At 45.6% G+C, this 22,774-nt stretch overlaps 1 protein-coding gene across 1 annotated transcript in view; it reads left to right on the top strand.

The window, feature by feature from the left end:
- The window catches only part of FRMD1 (FERM domain containing 1), a 28,073-nt gene extending 11,216 nt beyond the window's left edge, over positions 1–16,857 (top strand). The window contains exons 3-13 of the mRNA XM_054280104.1: positions 2,383–2,462; positions 4,538–4,614; positions 6,240–6,426; positions 8,592–8,747; positions 11,038–11,103; positions 11,311–11,379; positions 11,569–11,743; positions 12,614–12,949; positions 13,090–13,218; positions 13,948–14,027; positions 16,010–16,857. Of these exons, the coding sequence (XP_054136079.1) occupies positions 2,383–2,462; positions 4,538–4,614; positions 6,240–6,426; positions 8,592–8,747; positions 11,038–11,103; positions 11,311–11,379; positions 11,569–11,743; positions 12,614–12,949; positions 13,090–13,218; positions 13,948–14,027; positions 16,010–16,297 (1,643 nt within the window). The 3' untranslated portion in view covers positions 16,298–16,857. The remainder of the gene's footprint in view (positions 1–2,382; positions 2,463–4,537; positions 4,615–6,239; positions 6,427–8,591; positions 8,748–11,037; positions 11,104–11,310; positions 11,380–11,568; positions 11,744–12,613; positions 12,950–13,089; positions 13,219–13,947; positions 14,028–16,009) is intronic.
- Positions 16,858–22,774: the final 5,917 nt, after the last annotated feature.

Here is a 22,774-nt window from a genome sequence, read left to right as displayed (position 1 = left end):
TGCCCTCACAAAATCATCTCTAACCTAATTAACATGACAGATAAAGAGAGGCTCTGGGGTGTGGGTGGCAAATTACTTTACTGTGGTGTAACTGTTCTGTCATACTTTTCCCTTTCTGACGTACTATTCAGGGCTGATGGGATGGTTTGGGGTATGTCACTGTGCTTGCTATTGAAATTTCCCCTCTTGTTTGAGGAATAATTAATGTGTTTCTCTAAATGCCTGTGGGCATGGGATCATCGTTGAAGTAGAAAGGAAAACTGACCCTTCAACTTGTTATAGCCACTTAACAAGGTGTCAGCTGAAGACCACAGTGCTGGCAGAGCTGATACAGGCTTTACCCATCATTGCTGTGCCATCAGGACCAGCCCCTTGGCATGTGGGGAGCCCATAGTGAAGGGCAGGCCCTGCTGCAGGACTGCCAAAGCCCAGGGAGGGACTGGGTGGTGTGCTCATGTTATACAACTCCAGTCACTTGCTGTGCATCGATTCCCTAAATGAGCTTTTACTTACTTTTTAATGAAAGCTTTATGAAGTGATGTGTACCAGCTTGGCAGCTGATTAGGGACAGACAAGCCTAACATGAACAAACCCTTCTCTCACTCACTGACTAGGACTTCTATCAGCCTCTTCCAGGCAGTGTTATCTGTTCTTAATGGACCTAGAGAAGGAAGGGCTGGGGCCAGTGTAGCCCCCAGCCCCCCTATCTTTGACAGAAGTGAAGAGGCAGGTACAAGATGCAATCTCTGTGATGATAAAAACTCTTCCTCTCCTTGTCAAAACAGCAGAAATAACTTCCATATCATCCTGTGTGCTACAGCACTTAAATTGACCACCACAGACACTTTCAGAAATTCTATACAGCCACTTCAATGGTGCAGTTAAATATTGGTTTGTTTCTGTATGTGATATGTCAAGTAATGTGATAAACAGAAGTGTAGGTATATTAAAAGTACAGCTGCAAGTACTACAATGCAGGAAAGAGCATGGAGACAGAAACAGGACTTTTTGGGCATTGTACTTTTTGTATCCAGTGTTAGTGCTGTTTTGCAGGAAGTTTCCTAGTAGGGTGATGTGTAGGCCAGTTCTGGATAGCACCAGATGTGGTTTCTTGAGGTGGGAGCTGAAGGAGATGGCGATAGGAGGTTGTTTTGCTTGCTTGTTTTTTGAAAGCTAGCAAAGAAAGTATTTGTATCTGCCCTTGTAAGGATCTGCAATGATTTGGAAGGGGTGTGAGGTAGCTTAGAACCCCCTTCAATGCCTACTGTAACATTGACCGTGCCAGGCCTGCTTCTGGCATAATACAGACATGAGTGCAGGCTCTCATTTGGAAGTCTGGGCTGGTCTTAAGGGGCAGGAGTTTGTTTTGTGAAGGGTTCTTTTTTCTATTTTTTTCCTCTCCTTTTTACTCCTGCTCCTTTCATGTTAAAGGAGCAAACTCTTCATCTTGGCACTTGTGTCACCAGTCAAAACACTGTCCTAAGCAAGATCAAAGTGTAGAGAGACTGGTCAGGTGAATGTGCTCAGCTGGCATTGCTACTGCAGCCTGAAACACCTGTCAGGTCTTGTCTTTTATTTTTTTCTTAAGAGACTTGAAGACTCAGGAAAAAAAATCTTTCACTGGCTGAGTTGTTTGTATTTGATAATTGGTAAGCAGTGTTATGAAACATCAGCTTTGAAAGCAGCACAAACCTCTTTCATGATGATGTGCCATTCAGGCTGTGTCTTGTTCACTCTCACTAGGGTGGAGAGCAAGTCCTGGTCCTTTAGTGTTTTGAGGCAGGCCAGGTTTCCCTTCCTGTCATTCATCCTTTCTCTATATGAAAGAAGTTGGGTGTGAGCAGGACACACCAGACCTTCTGAGAAAGGCGTTTGTGTTTGGTCCTCTTGTTTCTCACCCTTTCAGAGGATCCCCTTCACATGCAGAAGATGAAACCTGTCAAGTACCCAGCTCTCGTTACTTACTTTTGCCATATTGGACCATGGTGCTACATGATGGCAGAATACAAGCTTGGGTAGGGCTTGCTTGTTTAATAATAATAAAAAACTGACTGGTAAGCTGCCAGTACAATTAGCTGGGTAAGATGATGTTTCTCTTTTTTGGAAATGGCTTCTTGATTATAAAGCAGGAATTCTGCATTTCTGGCTAAGATGTTTGGGAACCTTTAGCTCGGGATCTCTTGAAGGAGTGAATGACCTTCCTTCCATGCTATCTGGAGTTGCACATGTATTTAAGAGTACTGTTTTTTTTCCTCCTCTGCCCTGTCTATTTCCTGGTCAGCAAATGTATTGCTTGGAAATAACTTGTAGAGTGACCTAAATGTTTAGTGACTAAACATTTCCAATTATTTTATGTTGAATTCCTTTTTTTTTATCTTTCAGATAATGAATATGTTTTTATAGACCTGGAGCAGAAGCTTAGCAAATACTTTTCAAAGGAATGGAAGAAAGAGACCACCAAAGTAAGAGAGGTGTTTAACTTTGGAAGCTGCTGCTTTTTATTGGACTGCACAGTGAAATAAATACTCTTAAACTAAGGTCCATAAAGCATCTTTTGAAGATGGTCTGCAGAATACTTTTCATTAGCAGGATGCAGTGACTTTTGCATAGTTGCACAATTAGTTAAACCAGCCCCTTATGCAACTTTAGCTGAGCCATAGTAACCACATGGTTGCTGTTTGGCTGCTGCAGAAGTGGAGGAAGTCAGTTGGTCAGTTTTCCATTTGAATTTAGTCTGGGGACCTCATTTTTATCCTTAAGCAAAACAGCCTAAAATAACCTTTTGTGACTTGAATCTGGTACATGGGAAATGACTGGAGCTGTGACTCTTGCCAGAGTATGTGCAAAAGGACACTGGAGGGAGAGGAAGGATATTTTGTTTGAGACAAGTCCTAGTTCTTTAAGGCCAGCTAGCCCTGATAAGGGAGGGAAAAACTACATGAAATAAAGACAAGCTTACGTAATTGTTTAATACTGTTCATTCAGACATGATAATGCCTGTTTGTGTGTGCCATTAATAGAGGAGCCATAGTCTAGAACAAAGTATAGCATGCAATTGCTTTCATATATCTTAATTGGGTCGTTGTAAAAGTTGTCAATTACTTTTTTCCACCTTGCCTAAGCATTTTCTTTTGCAGAATAGGCACACTTGCCATTTCTGCTGCTAAGTTTGTAGATAACTAGTGAGGTTTGGACATCTCTCTTATCCCCAGGCATGTACGCTGCTTTTCCCAAACAAATGAGAGTTACTTCAGAAACAGCCAGAGTCATGTGAAGGGGCTGTCTGTCCAGCCAGTGAGAGCTCCCCAAAGCAGGTGTTTCTGGTCACCTCAGGATGGGGTATGCTTTGAGGTCTCTCTGTGACTGGATTCTTGCTACACTTTCCTGGTCAGGATAAGTGTTGAACTTCTGGTGTGATGTGAATCACAAAAGACTCAATGAGTTGCTACTGGCAGTACTACAGTCTGAGATGAGTTAGCCTTTTGGACTGGGTTAGTTGAAAGGTTACTTTCTATGAAGAGGTTTCAGGTGGAAAGCCCAGTCCAGCTGATAAAATAGGGTGGCTATAAACAACTTCCAGAAATGAAATGGAGATGTTTGCATGGTCGAGAAGCTGTCTGCCTCAGATGTGGAGAGCATGGACCTTGTCCCAGTGAGATGGATCTGACCAGCAAAGCCTTGGAATTGCCTGTGGGGGCAAAGTTACCTGTGTGAACATGAAAGTGACAAAGTAGGAAAGATGAGAGAGTGAGTTAGTAAGATGTTCCTTTATTCTTTTTCCCTTTTTTTCTTTTTTATTCTGTTCAAACGAGCCTGTAAGTCGGAAAGATAGGCTGTAGCTAAAACAACAGGCCTCATGCTGGCTTTCTTCTAGCAGCACTCCTCAGTATGAAGCACACACCACCACTGCCTTTTGCTCTATGGCTGCAGGAACGTGTGAATAACTAACCAGGAGCCCTGCCAAACAAAAGGCATGGAGCTGATCCCAGGCTGGTGCTCCTGAGCCCCAGGCAGTGAGTGCTGAACATGGCAGTGTGTCTGTCCGTGCTGGGTGATGTGGTGTGGTGCAGGGATGGATGGTTGCTCCTAGGAGTGCCCTGGAAATGCCATGGCCATGCCAGGGTGGCACACTGCGCTGCTGCCTTGCCTGGCGCTGTGAGGGAGGCTGGGTTAAACTTGCTGCGTTCAGCACGAATGTGTTTGTGGTGCTGCCAGGTGCTGAGCTAGGTAATTCTGGGCCAGCCTGGGTGTCCCCAGGCTACTCTGGGACTCTTACACCAGCACATCCCTCCTATCCAAAAATCATCTGCTCTTCCTAGGAGATTTTGTCGTTCAACCTGTCTGATGGTTTTGTGATGCCTCATTGTCATGAGCCTCCAAGACAGTCAGACTCCCTCCTAAAACTTGCCAAGAGCTAAGAGTAGAAAATGAAAAGCAGCATGGGGAGTAAATTTCAGAGGAGAGAACATTACCAGATAGGGTAACAGGAATTTTGGATGCTGATCATAATTTAACTCATCTTCTGTCTTTGCTCTAGGGGACAGAGAAATTCAGCCCTCCATTTGTTGCATTCTTTAGAGTACAATACTATGTAGAAAATGGAAGAGTAATAGGGTAAGTTCTCTTCTGTGGTAATGACTGTGTTTTGAATTATTCAGTGTGTTCTTAAAATGAAAGAAGAAGAATGTTTCTTTGTTAAGCTCGTCTCTGTCAACTCATTGAAATAAGCTTTAAAAATTAGCTTGGATTTTTTTTAAGACTTTCACAGATGTCCTCACTCAGCTATGAATGTTTTCTGCCTGAATCATACTCCATATCCCTAGGAAAATTGTGACTGCTTTTCCATCTGTGTTGAAAATGCAGGTTGAATGATGACATTAGCAAAACACTCTTTTGCTCATGTCTTTTGGTTGTATGAAAGGCACTGGATGCATATACCAAAAATAGTTATTTATGCTCCAAAGCATGTGCTTTGGATCTATTTTTTGTATTTGAGCAGTGCTCTGTGCAGTCTAATCCTGGAAATGGACTTTCATACATGAACAAAACAAATTACTTCATAAGTTAGACTTTTTCATTTGTAGTCCATTCACATGGAATATGGGCTGCACTCAAAACAGCACCACCCTCACCCATGGTACAGAACAAAGGATGAGGTAGTTAAAAATGAACAACTGACAGAGTTAATTTACATCAATGCTTCTGGTGTGGCTCTGTCCCTGGGGGAAGGCAGGAGCTGGGATCATTTAGGTGGATTAAACTCTTTACCAAATTTTTGGCATTTGTTCTTGTCTTGAGCAAAGCTTGTGGTTTTCTATGTTTTCTCTCTCCATAGTCTTTCACTTTTGGATACAGGGGACTCTTTCTTATGGAGTCTGTCTGGCTGATAAGTGTTTTTTGTTTCATTTTGCCTTTTTTGTACAGAGAGAGATTACATACCATTCTGCCACTCCCAAGTTACATGTCCTACACCATCACAGGCATATTTCTCTTGCACTAGTAGTTTAATTGGAGAGGTTTGTAGAGCCATGCAGAGGTAGTTATCTGGCCCCTTCAAACTATACTTGCACACATTTACAAGCAGACTGTAGTGTCCAGCACCTCATCTACATGCACATGTCAGCAGCCTGCTTCCCATGATCTCTGAGGGCAGGGGGTGTGTGGGTTATCAAGGCTATGCCATAGTAATTCCTTATCAGACAATCCCTGTTTAGCAGCTTGAGGAAGAAGACAAAAACAAGCCCAAGGCTCCCATGTCTTTTGATCTACCTTGCAGGGAATTAGCTGTTAAGAACTATCATGAGCCTAAGGCAAGGTGAAACAAAAAGCAGGGCCAAGTTTAGAGGGAAAAGGAGGACAGGTGTGCAAGAAACAGGACTGGGAGTCCAAGGGAGTTGACTATCCTGGCTGCTACAGGCTTTCCAGGGAAACAGAAGTGCTTGATTGTAGTCAGTCTCCAAAACAGGTGTGATGTGATTTTTCTTTCATCTACCTTCTGCCCTAACTTCTTAGATCTCATGCTCCTCAAGGCAGAAGCTACCATTTCTTGTGTTTGTACAACACTTAGTGGGAGAAGACCTTGATCTTGGTTTGGTGCTCCTTATACACACAACTGTATCAGGGTGGCATTGGCACACATCAGACATGTCAAAGTTTAATCCCTCTTCTCAGCAGGATGATGTTTTTGAGGGTCCTTATCTGAACTTTGTTCTTGAAGTAAATTTGCCCTTGTCTTGCAGCGATAAGGTGGCACGGCAGCTCTACTACTGCCATCTCAAAGAGCAAGTGCTTATGTCTCATTGCAACCACAAAGAAGAAATCTACTTCTTGCTGGCTGCCTACAGCTTACAGGCAGACTTGGGCAACTACAGAGAGAAGGTCCACGCTGGCAAATATTTTGAACCTCAGGCTTATTTCCCACAATGGGTAAGTTTGGGGGGGAACCTTTCTGTCAACAGGTCATGCCTGCAGCAGGAGCTATGCCAAGGTGGTACCTAACTGCAGCCATGCAACTTCCCCCTCTCCTGCTGCAATGATCAGGCAGATGGGTAGAGTATCACCCTGAAGGTCCCTCAGGGAGTATCTCTTGTCTTTCCACTCATGTAGATGCATGTTTCTGGGCTCACTCATCAGTGAGGTGGGTGATACATCCTTCCTTGGTGATGGCATGTGTTGGTGTCACATGAATAACTCTGACAGTGCAATGTCCTTGTTTAATTCTTCTATGGCTTAAAGGGTTGTGTGTTTCCAGAGGTACATCAGCAAGATCTCCACAACCCAAGCTCTCCAGAAAACCTCAGGGCTGCAAAGCCAAGTGTAATTCCCTTTGTTCTCCTCTCTGTAATGCTTGCCTCAGGGATGGATAGATCCAAACCTACGGGGTAATACTGCTGTGCAGTGCCTCTGGTGCTTGCTTTGTCATTAATCTCTGCCTCAAGTGCAGTAAGAGGAAAGAGAAATCATTTGCATGTTTGTTTATAAGCATGTGACTTGTGCCCTTCAGGACTTTCAACCAAGAATTGATTTAATTGTCAAATGAAGGCAAATTAGCTAAGGCTTTGTTAGTTGGCTGCTTGTCCCAGGCAAGCTGCATCTCCCCTGTAAGATGGCACTATCCTCTGCTTGGGGAGAAGGTTCAGATCAGTGACAGGACTTGTCTTGACTGATAGTCTCTTTTGTGCACAAATCCTAGCCTGCCTGCCTTACTGTGCAGCAGTGTGCCTTTCTCCCAGACAACAGGCCCTCATCCCATGCCATTCCTTGTTACTGGGTGCCTGTCAGGAGGTAGCTAACAAAGGGCTGGAAATGGTGGGTCTTCTGTGCTGTTTCTGAGGCAGCTAAAGGGCTTATCACAGACTGTTGCTCACCTGCACTGAGCCACAACCCCAAGCAAGTATGTGGGTGATTTATTACATCATTACAAACAGCAAAATTTGGCAGGCATGGGGACGCTTCTCTCCCTGCCCCTGGGGAGATAGTGAGTAATCTCCTCCTCCAACACAATCACTTCCTTCAACACGTGCTTCATATCATTTGGCCAAGGGCTGCCCCAGGTCTCGTGCCAGTGAGGAGAGGCACTGCTGCCCTGGGCTGACCCACCCAGCTTTGAACTGTGGAGCTGGCACATCTCTTTCTGCTGACACTGCACAGCTGATGGCATCAATATTGTCCTCCACCAAGGCCAGCCTTCCTCGTGGGATGGCAACCAATGTGGCAGGGCATGCAGAGGTGTTAGCAAACAGAGTAAGCAAGGGCTTTAATATTAAATGCAGGTGGGAACTGGGTGGTGATGGGGTCTGGTTGGTTTGAGCCAGGACAGGTTGTTTCTGGCAGGATGTTCTCAGGTACCTGGTGCAATCTAGTTTTAAATGCTCCTGGTGGTGGGGGATGTTGAGAAGTGAATTCAGCCAATCATCCCTCTTACCTGTCACTGCCACTCACAGCCTGAAAGGAACCAGCTGAGTATGGGAGAGGGCTGAGCTGCCCAGTAGCCTTGTATGGAGAGGGCGGGTGGGTAAACGTGGGAACTGGGCACTCGCAGGGCAGGAGCAAAAGGCCCAGGGCAGGTTTTTCCTACTGCTTAGTGAAGCCACGTGCCTGCCAGCCACTCCTAATAGATAAAAAAATACCTTGAGATAGTGTTATCCACCCTTTGAGAATGGAAATGCTAAGTAAGCCTAATGTGTAGTTTCTGCTCTTAAAAGGAAAACCTAGTATTTCTGCCTCTTCAGAGATGTTGCTGCTGATTGTGCTGGCATGCAGAGGAGTATTTGTTATCTGCCCATAAACATTTATGGATGCCAAGAGTTAGGAAAACTAATTCCAATACTTAAAAGTGAAAAGAGCTGGCACGACCTCTGTAGTCTTGGTCTGTTACAGTTTTGCCACTAGGATCTGTTTGGAGACATCAGTGTCATCTGGGGTGCTTTAAATGCTTATCCTCCAGGGAGGCAGAGGCAAACACAGACCAGCATCTTGAGGGAATATATGAACCTCCTCCATCTCCAGCCACTGCTTTGCTGTTGATCACAGCTGCCTCTCATGGGGATTGCTGAAGAATTGCTGACCTGTTTGTTTTCTTTGCGGTTTAGATAATTGCAAAGAGGGGGAGCGACTACATCTTGAGACATGCCCCAGAGATGCACCGGGAGCAGCAAGGGCTGAGCGCTAAGGAAGCGGTGCTGAAGTTCATTAAGGAGTCTTGCCTGCTGGAAGATGTGCCCGTCCACTTCTACAGGCTGCAGAAGGTTAAACAACGACCTTTTTATTTTGAACTTTTCTCCCATCATTAATTGAGGGCACCATGGCATTTTTCTCCTTCTGTTTGTTTGAGGGACAGTTGCCTCTGATTCAGAGAGGCCAAACAAATCTAAAATGCTCAGCCAAACGAGGGCTGTCCCCACAAACAAACACGTCGCCAATGTACAGATGTAGCTGGAATTTAGTTTTGTTCCTCAGCTAAGAAACTGGCCGCAGGAATGGCAAAACTTCATATTTGTTCCTGCCTGTCAATAGAATTGCACCAGGGAAATCAATGAAGCTGCTTTTTTTCCCATTGTAGTTCATTGAAATTATGACAAGAGGTCAGCCAGCTTTCGCACAAATGTCGTGTAACAACTGAAGGTGACACTGAGTCATTCCAACTTTCGTATCCCATTCATTCTCCAACCCTGCCAGAGTGTTTGGTGTTTTTTCAGCTATATGCTTTTCTTGGCAGTTTTGGATTCCTACACTGTTGCTTGTTAGACTCTTTACCCAAACCTGCTTAAACAGAAGATGCTTCATTTTCACATGCTGAGTGCTTAGATCTAGAAATGAGAACTTTTCTGTTCCACTTAGGTGAGTGAAACCTGCCTATGCAATTAGGAATGGCTTGGGTTTTTTTTTCCAAATGGAGATACACTCCTCTGTCAGACTCATAATTAAACTTTTTGGGTTTTTGTGCTCAGTGGCAATTATATCTGAGAAGTATACATGTCTCTGAACATATCTAACAGCTCTAGTTACTGAAGAAACATGCATTTTCTAGAGAAAATAAGTTTTGATCAGTAGTCCAGGCTTAGTTGTTTGCAAACCAAAGATGCTTGCCTACCTGTCTTCTGTTCTCTGTTTTTATTCTTAATGCTGTTAGTGATGCAGTCATGAGAGAGTTAGTGACACTTGAATGCCATAAGAAGTCCAGCAGGCAGGACATGATACATTTTATATCCAAAAGCATCAAGACTGTGAAATTGCTTGCTCTTAATATTTAAATTCCTTGTTGACTTGGAATTTAGGCACCATGTACTCTTCCACGTGTCGTTTGATTCTTAATAGAGTCTTATTCCTGCTGTGTGACACAGTTATCTCATTTTGTGGTGAGAGATGCTCCTCCTTAGGTCATGCTTGGGTCACCGATTGCCTGAGCCGAGTGCAGAGGAGTTGGTGAAGGTGTTGGTGGGCTGGTTGCCCTGAGATTTCAAAAGCAGTCACTTTCATCTTAAGGTGGCTTCTACTGAGGTTGGGAGCTAAGGAAAACACAACACACCCCCCATCTCTCATTCAGACCAACACTGATTTACAAAGCTCTTTGTCCTTAGGAGGCAGAAAATATTTCTTATTATTTCTTAATATTTCTTACTTTGAGCTGAAGACAGGGATGGTACCAGGGATCCAGGGATAAAGGGTGGGGTAATGTGATGGCATAAGGCTTGTATCTTGTAAGCCAGATGAGGAGAGACATGAATAAAGATGAGTTGTGACATAAAGTTTGAGCTTTGTGAGCCCATACATTTTTACCTCCAAATTTTCTTTCTCCTTTTCTTCCTAATTAAAAAAAAAAAAAGTATGCATTCCACTCCCTAACTCTGTTGTGTTAGGAGAGGCTGAAAGAACTAGCTTATGATATTTTTGGTCTTCAAGCAAAAGAATATGAATAGAGACCAGGTATGTCATACCAAGATGCAGCAGGAGTTAAAAGACAGTATTTCAACCCAGGTAATAAAACTCATGTAAAACCACCTACTCCCAACACCAAGATAGAATGTTAGAATGAAAGTCCTAATAATTGGGCATTGATTAGCTCCCCTCCAGCCAAAAGCTACCTAAGATCTAGCAAATCCCCTGGATGGGAACAGCAGTGCTGTGGCAAGGAGAGGGGAATGGGTTCCCCTCTGTTTTGGGCTCTCTGTCACCTGGAGAGCAAGAGTGGTGCATGTTCATGGGGACAGCAGAGACAGCACGTGGTTATAAGAGAGGTTACAAGGTACCCCTGAGAACAGTAATTGTCCATATTCTCAAATCGCTAAAGCTACAGGATTCCCTGTCCAGGACAGCTAGGACATATGCTGGTGAAATGCCTGAGCTCCCAGCATGAGGGGATTTTAGGTGTAGGTATTTCAGGGGTCAACAAGGCAAGGTGCACTTTACAAACATAATAAAAACCAAATGAGCTGATGGCATCTGTGTGATGAGGAGTCCTGCTACCTCTCCTGCAGTAGGTGCCAGAACAAGAGCGTGGTCTTTGTAGATTAACCTTTGACTCTTCTGTTCTTTTAGGATAAGAAGGAGGATCGACCGACAGTTATCCTGGGCCTGACCCTGAGAGGAATGCACATCTATCAGGTAACAGACTGCTGTGAAAGCCTTCTGGTGTAGCATTAACTCTGCCCAGTTCCCTGTCCTCCCCCCTCACCGTGGCTCCTCTGCCTCCCCTGCAACCCCAGGCTCCACATATCTCAAATTCTTGGTTGTTTGCAAATTCTTTGCACATCGCTGATTCCACCCTGTACCTGCCAGTCCCTGTGTCACTGTGGGTTTGATGTGTTGCAGGAGGTGAATCACGTTCGCCAGCTCCTCTACGACTTTCCCTGGTCACACATTGGGAAGCTGGCCTTCCTGGTGAGTATGATGGAATGGAGGCCATCTGCCAGTGCCTGCCAGCCTGGGATGTGGCAAAGCTGTTGGCCTGCCTGTGCTGCTGCGTCACGTCCTGTCACTTGCACGCACGAGACCACAGCTATCTCTGGTAGCTGTGTGGCTGAAAACGTGCTCCTGCTCATCTCTTTGGCATCTCTCCTCTTTGTGCAGGGGAAAAAATTTGAAATCCAGCCAGATGGTTTGCCCTCTGCACGGAAACTCGTTTACTACACGGGTTGCCCCTTCAGGTCACGCCATTTGCTGCAGCTACTCAGCAACAGCCACCGGCTCTTTCTGAATATTCAGCCAGTTTTGAAGCAGATCCAAAAACTGGAGGAGGCTGAAGGTATGTTAGGGAACACCCAAGTGAGTTTAGTAAGAGGAAGAGTACAGTGTGTTAGTCTCTTCTGTTGTTTCATGGTGCCTACTCTCATCTAATTAGTGGTGTTTCTGCCTTATTGGGGAGCCAGTGGTAGAAGCAGAGGTGTTAGGTACCTTTCAAGTCCATTCCTAAGAAGTAATTGTGGCTCCCACATTGTTGACTGTGATCAGAAAGTTGTTTTGTGATATCTCCTCTCAAGTGGTTTCTCTCTTTCCCTTCAGTGGGGTTACAGCAGTGGCCTTGAGCAGTGTGGGTGCAACCAGTGGCGTGTGCCAGTCACCTGTAGAAAGGCTGACTGATCAAGTGCCTGTGGGCAAAAAGCCCTTGGTTGTTTTGTGTCTGTTAGTGTCACATAGATTTCTCAACCACCCTTAGCACATACATGCCATGGGAGAAATAATAAATCATTACTAAATACCAGCCACAGAAATCTTGTTCTTAGCTGACTTCAAGTAGTGGTGGGTATTTCAAGAACCAATCAGCACATCTGATTTAAAGATTGAGCACCAAATTTCACTAAGTAATTCCCTTTTTTTGTTTGCTTTTGTTTTGCTTTATTGTTATTGACCTTCACTCTGAAACCAACTGTTTTCTGTATCATAACTGCCTCTACCTGCCTGTTCTAATTTAGGAGATGCTGGGTTTACTGCGAGTATGAGTAATTCTTTTACAACCACCTGAGCATCCATCTGTTGAGCAAACAAAATACAAAGCTGTCCCTGTATTTGTTCAGTAGCTGCAGCAGTTGTTTCTTAGCTGTTGGCTGATGCCAACAGAACTTCCTGAATATATTTTGTTACCCTTCCTTAAAGTTCTCGCTGGTTTCTCCCTCAGAGAAGAAGCGCTACCGGGAGTCCTACATCAGTGACACTCTGGACATGGACCTGGACCCGTGTGACAAGAACTCCCGTGGCAGTGGGAGCAGCGGGGGCAGCCGCAGGGATAACCGCCTGTCGCGCCAGTCCACCGGGAGCCACGGCAGCTCCCACACCTCGGGCATCGAGGCTGACTCCCGGCACCGTGTGTCCGTGGAGATGTCGGTGGATGAGCCCTTCGGCATTGACCGCGTGCACAGGAAAGAGCAATCCTGCAGCTCAACCATCAGCTACGGGAGCTCTGGCATTGACAGTGGCAGCAAAGGGCGGGCTGAAGATGACGCGCAGGATGATGGTAAAGAATTTGGACGTGTGGAGCAACTTCTAAGCCAACTTTTGTCTTCTCCTGCAGGAGAGCGGGGAGTAAGAGACTGTACAGCAGCTTGGAGCACAAGTGTAATGCTAACCATTCTCCTGCTGCTCTCTTCCTCCTAGAGCTTGAGCTGGCAGTAGATGAGCCAGAGGAGATGCCTGTAGATGAGCCTTTAGAGGGAGACCAGTTAGAGGAGGCCACTGTGGGAGAATCTGTTGAATCCCTGCCTCTAGATGCTGCTAGCTGCCAAGGTGAGATGGCTTTCTGCTGCTGCTCAATGCTGTTCTTTAAGGCTCTAGCAACAGGCATGATCTGAGGGATCTACAAGAATTCCAATCTCCTTCTAAACAGCTGCCAGTGCTATTTACTGCCCTACTGCAACAGGATTTGCAGGCAGTTCATCTAGAATTTACAGGCCAGCCTTCTGTATTGTATGTACAGTGCTGCTCTCCTCTGTGCTCCTCAAAGTCTCCCTTCTCTAAATGTGCCAAGCTTATATTCAGTTAATGACAGAAAGATAATTGAGGTAAAGTTTTTGTAGGGAAGGAATATGCTTTAATATCTTGTGTGCCACAAAACAGCCAAGGGGCTCAACCACAGAATAATGGGATGGTCACAGGAATTCTTAAGTAAAGTTTTGTGGCTTGTGATACAGGGGATGCTAGGCAACAGGGTTATGCAGGAGCTGTCTGGCCTTAATATATACAGCCTTTATAGGAAAGCAAGAAGGGTAAAAAAATGGGACAAGTTGGCAAGAAACTGTTTCCTTGAAAGTTTTCAAATGTTGATCTTTAGGGCCAAAAATGAGTGCTCGTGAGCAAAACTCCTGGAGCACTGAGGGTGCTTAATGATGTATATTTGTCTTAAGAGGACACTGTTTGTCACTGTTTGAATGTGACCTATGAGAACAACTTCCCTTTTCTATTGCCCACAAAACCTCAAACTTGCAATGCTTTTCACTTCATGCTTCTCCTTTCCAGCTGTAAATCAGGAATCTCTGTCTGTGGTGCAAGTCACGCTAATCAAAATGAGAGGCCAAAGTGTGGAATCCCTTCACCAGGTAAGGGAGAGGTTGTTCAGCAGGAGGGTCTATGTGTGGGCATTGAACCGAGGTCCAGTGTAATGGAGACGGCTGTAAATCAGGACACATGGATTAGTTTGGATTTGACTGATTTTTACATGGTGTAATCAAAACCAGCTGCTGGTCAGCTACTGATCTCAGGAATAGGATAAGAGCAGCATTTGGGGTCAGAATAGTATAGAAAGGTTTGGAACAATCAGCAGGGAGATCATGCAAACCAGTTATTATCTACCATAGTCTTTTGGATGAGACATGGAAGATCAACCACATCAAAATTTTTGGTACAATACAGAGCAAAAACCATCTATGCAGTTTGGAAGTGAGTTGCAAACTTGATCATCTTGAAGCCAAAAGTAGCTTACATCAGAGCAAAACCAGATGCTCAAGCTCTAGTTGTTATATCATTTGTGTGATTATAGTCTGTGTGTACGGAAGTCTTTGTTGTCAAGATTTTCTTTTCACCAAACACTTGAGAAAGGGAAACTATATATGGTAAAGTACGTCAGAGAAGAAGATATATTTGGAAGAAGCTCATTAAAATGTCTTTTTAAGACTTCTTTTCAAAGTATTGCTGTACTCACTGGGGTAAAAATGTGGTTTTTGAAAAAAACCCAACCAAACAAAACAAAAACCCCTACTTCTACCCTGTCTTCCCTCTCTTAATCCAAAATTACCTTATCTGCTGAGAGAATTCTAAAACTCTTAGCAAGGTTTTCAGTCACTTCTTAGGACTTTGTTTTTAATTTTCCATGTTTCTTTCTGGACCCAGTCAAAAATGATAAGAAATTTTCATTTATCAGCAAAATAGTCCATAAAGTGCTGTAGGAGATTTGAACAGAAGCTAAAGACCATACAGTACAAATCATAATGAATTTATTCCTCTGTTGAAGTGGAAGACTTAAGAGCTCATGGCTGGAAGTGGGCATCTTGCTTAAAGCTGTAATGTTTTTGTTACTGCTGTTATCATGCTTACACTGTTAAATGATCATGAGACATCTGTTTTATACAGGACTGTTAGGAGTGTCTATATAATTGCAAAGACCTGGCTGCCACTTTAGTGCATCACATACTTGGTGGCTCCTTAGAAAACTATCAAAATATTCCTTACAAGGCCATGTAACTAAATACTGCAGGGTTTCATTAGCATTGACCAGACAGTGCAACATATTCATGTTCCTGGGAGTACAGCTGAGCCAAAACAGGATTTCCTCAGGGTAGTTTTTAATTCCTCTCCCGTGGCAGTGAGTGAAATTATACTGGGAGTAAGATTTCTGTAGTGCCAACAGAAGTGTCTTGGTTTCAGAATTATATTCTTGAAATTAGCCTTAATATTAGCATTTAACAGGTGATTATTAAAGAGGCAGAGCAAGAAAAAAATACAATTGAAGCTGGAAATACTCTCAAATGGTCAATAACTCCTTCACAGAGGCTTGTGTAGCAAGATGGTGCCTCTGGGAATTACTGCTGATTTGTTGCTACTCTTTATGGAACAGTGTTATGTAGATGAAACTGTTTGTGGCAATTACTGGACACTCTAACCCATTAGTTTGCATGGTTGCCTTCTGAACCTTCCTTTCAGCTCATTAGATTTAATGTGTTCGAGCATTTGGGGTAGTTTTTTGTTAAGGGCACTTTGTCCATTTGAGGACAACTGCTTGGGTCTGCCAAGAAGTGTGAGGTCATTCAGGTGTCAGTATCTGTCAAGTGTTTCATCCATTGTACTGGGCACTTGAGCACACAGGGCAGACAGATCCGGATCCATCTCAACATGGCATGGCAGCTTAATGCACTTGTAATTTCTGAATTGTTCACAGCTCCTTGTTTAAGCCAACATCCTTCAGAAGGGTGGTGGGGCTCTTTTGAAAGTGGGGAAGAACAACTCTGAGAAACTTCTGGCATGCCTAGCCAGAATCCTCAGGCTGTGTCTGAGCTCATTGTTTTTATTCATGCTGAACTGGCAGGTCAGATCGCCCAAAAGCTGGAGCTGCATGGAGCAGCACAGCCAGAGTTTGGATGACATCCGCCTGTACAAGCGCCGGCACCCGTCGCTAAGTGCCACGCTGTCTTCAGACACGTCCCACAGCTACACCTTCGGCTGCAGCCTCGAGGACAAGCTGTCTGTCTACGGCTGCGTCTACTCCACAGCGGACTGCAAAACCAAGTCTGCCCTTTACGGGAAGCGATCCATGAACTGCCTCTCCTTGGATCTTCTGGGAGAGGACCAGCTCCCAGAGGAGTTTGTGGTGTAATGAGATCGGAGCTCTTCCATACCAGGAAACAGCTCATCATGGCAATATATACCTCATTAACACGTGTGATGTCACTCTGGTTCTTGCGGGAGATGGTGAGCAGCTTTGTTACTCAGCTCTGTATCAGTAAGTGGCATCACTTCTGCAGAGCTGGCTACAGGGCAGATCAACTGGAGTGTAGCACTTAACACTGGCATTGGTGGTGTCTGTCTGAGCAGAAAGTGGAAGTGGCCTGCACCCTTGGAAGGGGCACAATCAACATAAAAACCAAAAAACAGTGGACCAAAACTGACACTGAGCTAGTAAAGCAAACTTTGTGAATATGGATTAATCAGAAATTTAAAGTTTGTCATGTTCCTGCCTTTCTCTTGTGGTCCATGTCTCTTAATTTTAGTGTACAGATAGTTTGTCTTCAGTTTGTGCTGCTGCAACATTGCCAACAGCTGTCAGGCCAGGATATACTCTAAGCACATTTGGAGGGCTGTGTATGGAAGTGTCTGGCCTGTTTCAGTTGTAATGAACACAAGTTGCTTATTCACTGCACTGCGGCAAGACCTGCTCTGCCAGGAGTTTCTTCTTCTTTTGTTGTTGTTATTTTGTTGTAAGCATCCAGCCAAATACAATGTGTGGTCTTTTTTTTTTTTTTTTTTTTTATTGCAACAAATGGAGCTGACTGTCAGCTGTCTACCACTGCTGTGATGCAGATTGGCATTATATCCTTGGGGAGATAGGGAGGAGATAAAGCAAATGACTTGGCTGCTTCTGAGAGTATAGAGGGCAAGAGCATTAATTGACAGGCTTTTGAAGAGAGGAGTGTGACTGGAGAATTTGTCCAGGCATGATCACCCCTTACATTGATTCATACTTTAATGCTGTTCGTTTATTTGTTTTTAATAAATCTGTTCCTTAGATTTTTTTTCCTTTCTGCTTAGGAGGCAAGTAAAATTGGAGAAAGTCACTTCGCAAGGACAGACAGAGTGTGACTGTGTCCTACTTAGTCATGGATAGGTCATGCAAATATGTGTGTGTGGTGCTGCAGGGCTGATAATGGTGCAGGTGTAGGGTGTTTTCATGCCAGACCAAGGGTACTTGTTTTGGTGATCTTGAGAGTGGTGGATCTGGCTGTACTGGCTCTCACTAGGGAAATAATCATAATTATGCTGTTTCATTCAAGCATTTGGTGTGGAAAACATCCTGCTACCTTGTTACATGCAAATGAATATGTGTTTGGTTTCCTCCCCTCATCAATTGCCAGCATTGGGAAGCTTGTACTTGAAGGCCCAGCTTTGTGCCCAGCTTTTGACAGCCATCTAGGTGTGTTCTGGCAAACTAGAAGGGAAGGAATAGTGTTCTGCTGGCTGGGGAAGTGTGTGTTGTGCAGTGTTGGTCATCAAAAGCTGAAGATAGCCTTATTCAGGAAAGGAAGGAAGCCAGACTGTGACAAGGAAGGTTTGAGCTGCTGCTTTGATGGTGGGCATGCAAGCTCAGTAGTTGTCTGGTAAATTGCATTCCCATAAGTCATTAAATAGCAAATCCTTGAAGTCCATCATCTTGCTACTTGTGTGTGAATGCCATGTAGAGACAGGCCATGCAAGTGCATCTGCACTCACTGAAGTGGGACCAGCTGCTCTACATCCTCTGAGATGAATCCAGCACCAAACCCAAGCTGTGTGCACTGTAGCCACAACTTAATTGACTGTGCCCTCTTTGATCACACTGTTTTTCCTTGTTGTAATGAACAATTAGGAGTTGCGTGTTCACTGTAGCCTCTTTTCCTTTGTTTCAAACAACGCCAAAATGCCTTTGCAAAGTACTTGAGGTATGTTTACTGCATCCAAAATAAATTCTTCTAAATGGATCTGAATGGGTAAAAGAAATCTAGTTGGCTGCTCTTGAACAGTCCAGCCAAGCCTCCCTCTGTCAGTCACTCCCTGTTACCTGGGTCCTGTTTGGCCATAAGCCACAGGGGATGGGCATGGCCAGGATCCAGGAGGCCAGTGGCTGTACAGCAGGCAGCAGCCTTGCAGCAATACAGGAGCCTTGCTCTTGCAGCTGCCACAGAGCTGGAGGGATGGGTCTTCCTGCAGCAGTGCCTGTCCGTGCAAAACATGAGGGAGGTCTGGAGTGAGGGCCCCACTAACCTGTTGCTCTCCCACCCATGTAGATGTACAGTTACTTGTGGTTCTGGGAATGGTTGTTAACAGGAAAAAAGGTCAAAATTCAGTGGGTATAGTTGTTGGGGAAAAGGGTCATAAAATGAGTGTGCAGCATGTGCACTCTTCTCTCAAAGACAATCACATCCTTATCTGCTGCAGCCTAACCACATCACAGAAGTGTTTATTGCCACCAGGCAGCTCACTGTGCTGGTTTTGCAGTTAGCAGGCATCCAAAGGATTTGGTGAAGCACTGCAATCCTGTAATCCTGCTGCTGCTGGTTACAAAATGCACCAATGCCTGAAAACAGCATAACTGACTCTTGCATGAGCATCCACTGCCTTGTACATTCCTGAGAAGTTCTTGTATTTATTCATGGCTGGTAGGGAAGGCAAACTCTGCAGGTCTGACTGCCTTCTCTCTGTGGTCTGTGCAGCTCCCTCCAGTACTGTAAGTGACATATGCATATGAAGGGGAGACCAGACACTTTGTGTATAGACTGAGAATGAATCCGTATCTTATGAGCACTGTGAATATCTATTATGCAACTTTTGTATTCATATTAAAAAGAAATCCACCTGTTTCTGCTAGTAATACATTTATTTTTTGTTTGGATTTAGAAGATCTCTTATTTTTGGGTTTGATGGTTTGGTAGATGTTAGTGTGTAAGCATTTATCAGCTGATGTTAGAAACTAGCTGCCAATATTTGTACATATTTGTAAAATACTCGTGTTATAATCACTCTATTTTAATGGTAAAAGTTTCTCCTTTCCATGAAAGGATTTTCTTGTTTAAAATAAAACATAAACAATTATATATACACCTGCAATAAAGAATGGATAGAAAAAAGGTAACTGTGTGGCTATTTTTGTGTCCAAGGAAGACTGTTTTTTCCATTTGAGATGGGTTGTGGAAATTAATTTGCTGCCAAACTAATCCATACGAGCTCAGCTTGTGATGACAAACCCAGAGGCACTGCAGTCAACAACTCCTGTTCCTCCTTGCTATTCTCAGTAGCACAATGCCAAAGGGCCTTTGTCAGGTGTTAAGAACACAGCTGAGCAGGTTGGAGTCAGCAGGACACTCAAGGGGGCTGAATCTGACTGAAGAGACAAGTTAAGCTGCTCCTGGTGGTTAGTCAAGAAAACCAAGGAGGTACAGAGATCCTGTCAGCATCCTCTGGGGGCTGCATCCAAGGACAGCTGCCAGCCCACAGGATGCAAAGTGCTGCTGAAGAGCACCAAAGTCACCTAACCTGCTGGCCTGGAGTCTGGCATGGATAAAGGAAAGGTTTGTTTCCTTGGGTCATAAATCTATGAAGGACTGCTGCTGAGCTATCTGGATCTCTTCTTGAAGAAGCTTGCTCACTGGGAGCCTCTTAATTTTTTTTTTTCATTTTCTCTGGAAAAAATGTACTTTTTATATGCTTTGATATGGTAGTATTGCCTCTATTCTTAAAATTTCCATTCTTGTACTTCATATTTTTGTCCAGTGCCTCCTATGTTTCCAGTACACAAATTTTCAAGGACTTTGGAAACTCATCCAACTTTGGCTTGGGGATGCTGGGAGAGGGTGATTTGATTGCACATGGAGCTTTGTATGGAGATAAAACTAAGTAGCAGATCGACATCAGGTCACCCAAATTTGAAGGACATGGTCACTTCTCTTTGTTTTGTTGTTTGGCAAGTAATAGCACTCTCTTGCCCTCTAGGGTGGAGTCCTGCTGACCAAGGAGTTTGTCTCAGAAGATGGGGCTTCTCGTGGTACCAGCAAATGCTGTGTGGGTTCAGTCAAGTGCTGCAGTGTGGGATGGGGACAATGTGGTTACTGCACTGCATCTGTTTTGAGGCATGCCACCTGTGGGAGCTGCATGGAGGTAAGGCCTGAAGGTGTGTGCTAAAGCTGATGGGTAAAACAACCCAGGTGTTGTGGGTGAGCGGTGAGCAGTTCTTCAATGGATTTCTTGGCAGCAAATTCTGAGTCACTGGAGGCTGATACCGTATTTTAAAAGTCTGAACATTTTGAGCAAGAACTGGTCCCTCTCATTGTAAAGCTGTAGCTCCTTGTTCCCCGGCAAGGTGCTTCCTCTGTGTGGGTCGGGTGGCTCCTAGTTACTTTGCCCAGGCTTCTCGTGGCAGCTCTCTTCCCTCATCCCCACCCTCGTCTGCTCTGCCTCCACCTCGGAGCCTCCGCTATGACGCCTCCCCTTTCTTAGAGCGTAATCCTGGGCTCGTGGTGCCCAAGGCCTGGCTCCTGCCTTCATGTCTCTCCCTGGACGCCCACCAGCTGTGGCGTGAGGAGGAGGAAGGGACCCATTGTGTCCCCTGGCGGTTCTGCCCGGCCCGTGGCGGCAGCGGCGCGCCATCCATAGCGCATCAAGAGCCAGCGCGGCGGCCGCCGGGCCGGGGTGTGCGGCAGGGCCGGGGTGTGAGGCACGGCCGGGCCGGGGTGTGCGGCAGGGCCGGGGTGTGAGGCAGGGCCGGGGTGTGAGGCAGGGCCGGGGTGTGAGGCACGGCCGGGCCGGGCCGCGCGGGGGCGCCCAAGGAGCGCGGCGGCCTCAGGGCCGGGCCGGGGCCGGGGGCTCCGGGCAAGTGGTGCCGATTCCCCTCGGGCAGCTTCTGTCAGCATTCTGCGCGGTCCTGGCTGACCGTCTCCCCCGGGACAGTGCAGCCCAGGGTGATCGGTACTTGAGTGAGCAGAGCCCAAAGCCAGCGGTGGCCATTCCTCACTGAATGCCTCACAAAAAGCCTGTGGAGCGGTTACAGGTCTCAGTGGTCCAGCTCCTGCAAGGAGGGATGTGTACCTGAACTGCACTGGGGAGAAAGCTGATGCCCTTTCGCCTCTGGTCACCCTTAGCCGGGCATAATTTAGCCGTGAAACGCTGATACAAGTTGAGAACCTTCCGTCCCTCTGACAAGTTGGTTTAAAAAAGGCAGACGGGTATAATGGGATGAGAAGTCCCAGGGGCCCAGGAGCTGTGCCCTGAGATGCTGTAGCTGGGACAGCATGGAGATGTGTGTGTGTGCTGAGCCAGCTCTGCGCCTTCTGTGTCACACATGGTCCCTGAATCATGCTTCTGCATAAGACTTACAGCTTGTAAGAAGGAAAACAAGGAAAGCTTTGCAGCATACCTGGCTGATGGGAAAATCTGGCAATAGGAGTGCTTAAGGGGCCCATGTCAGAAGGGCAATAGAGAGCCTTGAGTACAGGTATGTTTTGGAACATCCAGATCCAAGCCCACACTTACACAATGCCTTGAGACTGGGAGTGGGGACAGCTCCCCTGGAGCAGCCGTGCCCCCAGCCTGTCCCAGCCCAGCCTGGCTGGCATTCAGCTATAGCCACATCCTGCAGTGGGATGAGCAGCAGGGTTTGCTGTGGGAGCAGCTGGGTATGACTGTGCTTAACATGGGCTCTCCAAATAACAGAGAGGGTACAAACCATTGCTTTTCAGTCTGCTTCAGCACAAACCCATTTGAGCTCCAAAATTTTCAGCATTACTACTGAAAAACATAAGGCAGCTTAGGCAAACTTAGGGAGAGCTCCACAGCCATAATGTCAACTTTGTTTTCAGGAAAAAGAGGCAGATAGGAGCTCTTACAGACTTCTTTTTCCCAAGGACACAGCTGAGCTTTTGGACAACCCAGTATTTTTAAGTTTAACAAACTTTAGAGACTCCTCAAAGCTGCTGCCTCAGACTGCTAGTGCCACCACTCTGGCCCTGCTTCATCGAGGCCATCTTTAGCTCAGAGCTGCCTCTCTGACTCCAAGCAGGTGCCCACAAAGCTCCAAGTAAAATTTCTTCCCATTTCAGGATGAATGGTTAAAACAGAGATCCCCACAAGGCACGGTGACAGCAGGGACAGTGAAGTGGTGACATCCCAGGTGTGGAGGAGCATGAAGTAGTTTCTGGCATTTCTAAGCCACTCTCCTACACCTGACAGCAGGGACCACAGAGTGTTCCTAGTGGCTCAGGCATTTAACCTGCTGCAGCTGGTAGCAGGTCCAGGAGGAGGCTGCTCCAGAGGAAGGCAATCAAGACACAGGAAATCAGGCACTTGTCTTTCTGAGGCAAACAGCCAAGTAAGAGAGAAGGGCTCAGCAGAAGCTCTGGGAGAAGTGACCAGAAGGCTCCATTGTTGTGGTCCTGTGGATGAGCTGCCCAGGAGAGAAGTAAGGAGAGACTTGCTGGGGGAATGGGGTAGGGCTTGTTTGCTTCCTAGTCTTTTCCAAATGTTGTTCACTCTAAGGGCCATATTAGTTGCTGGGATGAGTCCTGCAAAATGTTTCAACCTTCCTCCTATCTGGTGTTTCCTAATGGTG

This window comes from Melozone crissalis, unplaced genomic scaffold, assembly GCF_028551555.1.
Source record: "Melozone crissalis strain CALT ecotype California unplaced genomic scaffold, PUWL_Pcris_2 ptg000027l_1, whole genome shotgun sequence".
NCBI lineage: Eukaryota > Metazoa > Chordata > Aves > Passeriformes > Passerellidae > Melozone > Melozone crissalis.
Note: the sequence above shows the minus strand (reverse complement) of the source record. Positions and strands in the feature narration are given on the sequence as shown.